Raw genomic sequence first — 4,658 nt, forward strand, 5'->3', positions numbered from 1 at the left:
AGTTTAAGACTAGCCTGGGCCACATAGTAAGACTTCATATTTACAAAAACATTTAAATATTAGCCAGGCATGGTGGCATGCATTTGCAGTCCGAGGTACTCAGGAGGCTGAGGCTAGAGGATAGCTTGGGCTCTGGATTTTGAGGTTACAGTGAACTATGATAGCACCACTGCACTCTAGCTGGGTGACAAGGTGAAATCCTGCTTTTTAAAAAAGCGTAAAACAAATCTCTCCTATTTGGCCTCATACGCATGAACCTGAAGAAATTCACATTCTTTCCAGAAGTGCTGTGAGATGATGAAGAATAAATAATATGAAATGAAACAGTTATTTGGTATGTTTTACCCTACTGATAAAAAGCCATTGGTTTAATAAAAAGCCATTTGCTTTAGTGATTTCTGGATTTTGAGGTGTTGGTGTGAAATCTGAAGGTGCAGAAGACTACCTACCTAAAAGCCTTGTGTGGTTAGACAAGTCTTAAGCACATTTTAGTTTTGGGAGGAAGGTCCTATTGATTTTGCTATCTGTTTAGTTCTGTTTTCATTCTGTGCCATGCTTAATATCGATTTTCCATTTTCACCCATATAAGATTTTAGCCTTTTATGCATGAAAATATTTTTATGATTGCATCTCATAGTTTAGTTAAATATTAAGGTATTTTAGATGATGAGGTTTTTTGATAAAATTTGTATTTTCATTTATAATAGGCCCAACAGAAACCCTTTTTTTTTCTTTGAGACAGAGTCCCATTCTGTCACCTAGGTTGGAGTGCAATGGCATGATCTCGGCGGAGGCTGCAACCTCCGCCTTCTGGGCTCAAGCCATTCTCCTGCCTCAACCTCCTGAGTAGCTGGGGACTATAGGCACATACCACCATGCCCAGCCAATTTTTGTAATTTTTGGTAGAGACGGGGTTTCACCATGTTGGCCAGGCTGGTCTCCTGACCTCAGGTGATCCACCCACAGCAGCCTCCCAGAGTGCTGGGATTACAGACGTGAGCCACCTCGCCCAGCCAGAAATCCTAATAAGTCTTGAGGTATAGTTCTACAGCAAAGCCAGTGATTGTGATTGTTGTTGTTTTTTTTTTAAATAGAGAGATGGGGGTCTCACTCTTTTGCCCAAGCTGATCTCGAACTCCTGGGCTCAAGGATCCTTCTGCCTTGGACTCTCTAAATGTTGGGATTATAACCACCAAGCCCAGCCCAGTACTTATGTTTTTTACTAGGTCATCGATATTCCAGAAATCTAAGTATTTTTAGTAATTTTTAAATTTCCTATCTTTATTTCTGAGCATTTGCTTAAAAATGCTAAGTCTGATGCCACATTGCTGTCTCCCATGAGTCCTTTGGTTCCAAGAAGGTAATAAAATTTCATAAATGTATTTTCGAAAATTTCCTCACAGTAGCTTCTACATTGCTAAATTTGCCATTACAGTCAACTTTCCTAGCACAGAGGAAAAATAGCAGTAGAATATAGAAGATTGAGTGCTCTTAGCAAATCCTTTATTACCCCAGCATAGTCTCTAGTGGTGTAATTCTCTATTGATGTGAACATTTCTATTATTTATGATAGAGAATCAGTACAAAAGTTTATAAACCAATGAAGTTTGTCACTTGTAAATGGTATAAAGGACAAATTAGAAACAGATTATGATTTCCTAAACCATATATTTCTCAAGCTGCTTTCTTGTGACCATTTTATACTACTTCAGGCTCCTGATTTCAAATACATTTTTAAAGCAACCTAAACAGGCCAGGCACAGTGGCTCACGCCTGTAATCCCAGCACTTTGGGAGGCTGAGGCGGGCGGATCACCTGAGGTCAGGAGTTCAAGACCAGCCTAGGCAACATGGTGAAACACCATCTCTACCAAAAATACAGAAAATTAGCTGGGCGTGATGGCATGCACCTGTAATCCCAGCTACTCAGGAGGCTGAGGTGGGAGGATCACTTGAGCCTGGGACATTGAGGTTGCAATGAGCTGAAATTGCACTATTGCACTCCAACCTGGGTAACAGAGACCCTGTCTCAAAAAAAAAAAAAAAAGCAGCCTAAATTAATCTTGACTTTACCATACCCTAAGAACTCTTTGCAGTTACAACTTGGATATTAAATCCAAGAGTAAAATTAAGCATTAGAGCTCTTTTTCAGAAAAGATTTGTAGGGAGAACTTCTAATCACTTATAAGGTAAATTATTGAGGTTCAAGAATCGTAAGCTAAAATCTTGGTGCCTTGGCTAGGCATGGTGGCTCACACCTGTAATCCCAGTGCTCTGGGAGGCCAAAGTGGGAGAATCACTTAAGGCCAGGAGTTTGAGACCACCCTGGACAACATGTGAGACCTTGTCTCTACAAAAAATAAAAAATAATTACCCTGGCATGGTGGTATGCGCCTGTAGTCCCAGCCATTTGGGAGGCTGAGGTGGGAGGATCACTTGAGCCCAAGAGTTTGAGACTGCAGTGAGTTATGATTACACCAGAACTCACTACAGCTTCCAACTCCTGCACTCCGGCCTGGTGACAGAGTATTATATAAAGAGTATTAAATAAATAAAATATTTGGTGCCTTGCCGGGCATGGTGGCTCATGCCTGTAATCCCAGCACTTCCGGAGGCCGAGGCAGGCAGATCACAAGGTCAAGAGATTGAAACCATCCTGGCCAACATGGTGAAACCCCGTCCCTACTAAAACTACAAAAATTAGCTGGCGTGGTTTTGCATGCTTGTAATTCCAGCTACTCAGGAAGCTGAGGTAGGAAAATCACTTGTACCCGAGAGGTGGGGGTTGCAGTGAGCTGAGATCGCACCTTTGCACTCCCACTTGGGCAACAAGGGCAAAACTCCATCTGAAAAAAAAAAAAATGCTGAAACAAACAAACATAAGTGGGAAAATATGGGAGGCCCAACTATTTTCTTGTTTACATATAATATTTCTACATATTTATTGGGTACATGTGGTATTTTGTTACATGCATGGAATGTATAATGATCAAGTCAGGGTACTTAGGGTATCCATCAGTTTGAGATCAATTTTTTTTTTTTTTAGACAGTCTTGCTCTGTCACCCAAGCTAGTGTGCAGTGGTGCAATCTTGGCTCATAAGCATTCATGAAGAAGAGTAAGGGAAAGATGTATTGAAGGTAGAACACATACCAAAGCACCAAGTACATGGAGTTGTCTAGAGAGCAGCAAGCATTATGGCTTAAGCACAGTTGGGGCCTGGTTGCCCAGAGATGGCATGGTAGCAGATGAAGCCAAGAGTTAGGCTGAGTATAGATTTGGCTAACATGTATGCCCTAAATATGTAATGAAACAAGAAAAATGACAGTTTCTCTTAATGGACAACTTCATTTCTTTATCTGAGATTGCTCTGGTATGATGATAGTCTCTGGTTTTGGTGTTTCATTCATGATGAGCACTTCGGGGCTTTTTATCTTTTCAAAGCTATAGCATTCAGTTTTGTCTTCAGAGGATACTGTTCTAGTGCTGACCAAATGAAAGCCTTCCTTTAATAAAGTATCAATCAGTAAGCCGAGGACATTTGTTCCATTGGCCAATTTTCGGTTATCAGGTTTTATAGAAACATACCTAGGACACACAAAAAGAAGCTTAATTATAAAGCATCCCTTTAATAACTAGCAAAACTATAACATAAATTTGACTTACAACCTCAAAGGCATCATACCTTCTCAAGACAGATTTTTTTTTTTTTGAAATTTCATTTACAAATCCAAATCAGTAATTTCTTTTTTTTTTTTTTCTTCCTTTTGACATGGAGTCTCAATCTGTCACCCAGACTACAGTGTAGTGGTATGGTATGATCTTGGCTCACAGCAACCTCCGCCTCCCAGGTTCAGGTGATTCTCCTGCCTCAGCCTCCTAAGCAGGTGGGATTACAGGCACACACGGCCATGCCCTGCTAATTTTTGTATTTTTAGTAGAGATAGAGTTTCACCATGTTGGCCAGGCTGGTCTCAAACTCCTGACCTCAAGTGATCTACCCCCCTCAGCCTCCCAAAGTGCTGGGATTACACGCATGAGCCACCATGCCAGGCTGCCAAGTCAGTAATCAGGTGCTGAAAATTGAGACCTTGCTGTGATTTTGAAAGTCATTTCAATTCCATATTTAGAAGTAAACCAACACTCATCAGTTTGAGAGATTATTTTCTAAAGAAAACATTTGATCAAACATTAAATTGTCTTATTTTATATAACTATTTCCAATTTTGTTTTGAATTTGCTACTATTTAATTAGTTGATTGAATCAAATATTTCAATGAATGCTATGCACTTACAGTTTCCCCTCCAGATTTAATCTTATCAGTTAATAGCACTGACATTATGGATTTTCCTTTGTGACTTACTCCTATCAAATCTACCTTTTTTTTAAGTGAAAATTTGCAGATATGAAATGTCAAGATTTTATTGTCACTTTTTATGCAATAACTCTCCGTTGTCAAAGACCACAACTTGGGGTCAAAAGCCTCTGGAGTGGAAAGAGCAAAATCTTCTATTCACTGAGGTGCTCCACAGAACAAATGCAGTACACAGAACCAATTCAAGAAAAATGCACATGAGGAGGCAGAGCTTGCAGTGAGCTGAGATCATGCCACTGCACTCCAGCCTGGGCGACAGAAAGAGACTCTGTCTCAAAAAAAAA

General features: G+C 40.1%; 1 protein-coding gene across 2 annotated transcripts in view; it reads right to left on the minus strand.

Moving 5' to 3' along the window:
- Nucleotides 1-1,925: 1,925 nt before the first annotated feature.
- Nucleotides 1,926-4,658, minus strand: part of KCNRG (potassium channel regulator) — a 7,807-nt gene continuing 5,074 nt past the window's right edge. The window contains exon 2 of one of the 2 annotated variants that reach the window (XM_011939325.1): nt 1,926-2,007. In XM_011939325.1, the coding sequence (XP_011794715.1) occupies nt 1,926-2,007 (82 nt within the window). Of the gene's footprint in view, nt 2,008-2,879; nt 3,587-4,658 lie in introns of those variants that run through there. The other variant, XM_011939319.1, reaches the window with a different exon arrangement.

This window comes from Colobus angolensis, unplaced genomic scaffold, assembly GCF_000951035.1.
Source record: "Colobus angolensis palliatus isolate OR3802 unplaced genomic scaffold, Cang.pa_1.0 Scaffold101, whole genome shotgun sequence".
In the NCBI taxonomy this organism is placed as follows: Eukaryota; Metazoa; Chordata; class Mammalia; order Primates; family Cercopithecidae; genus Colobus; species Colobus angolensis.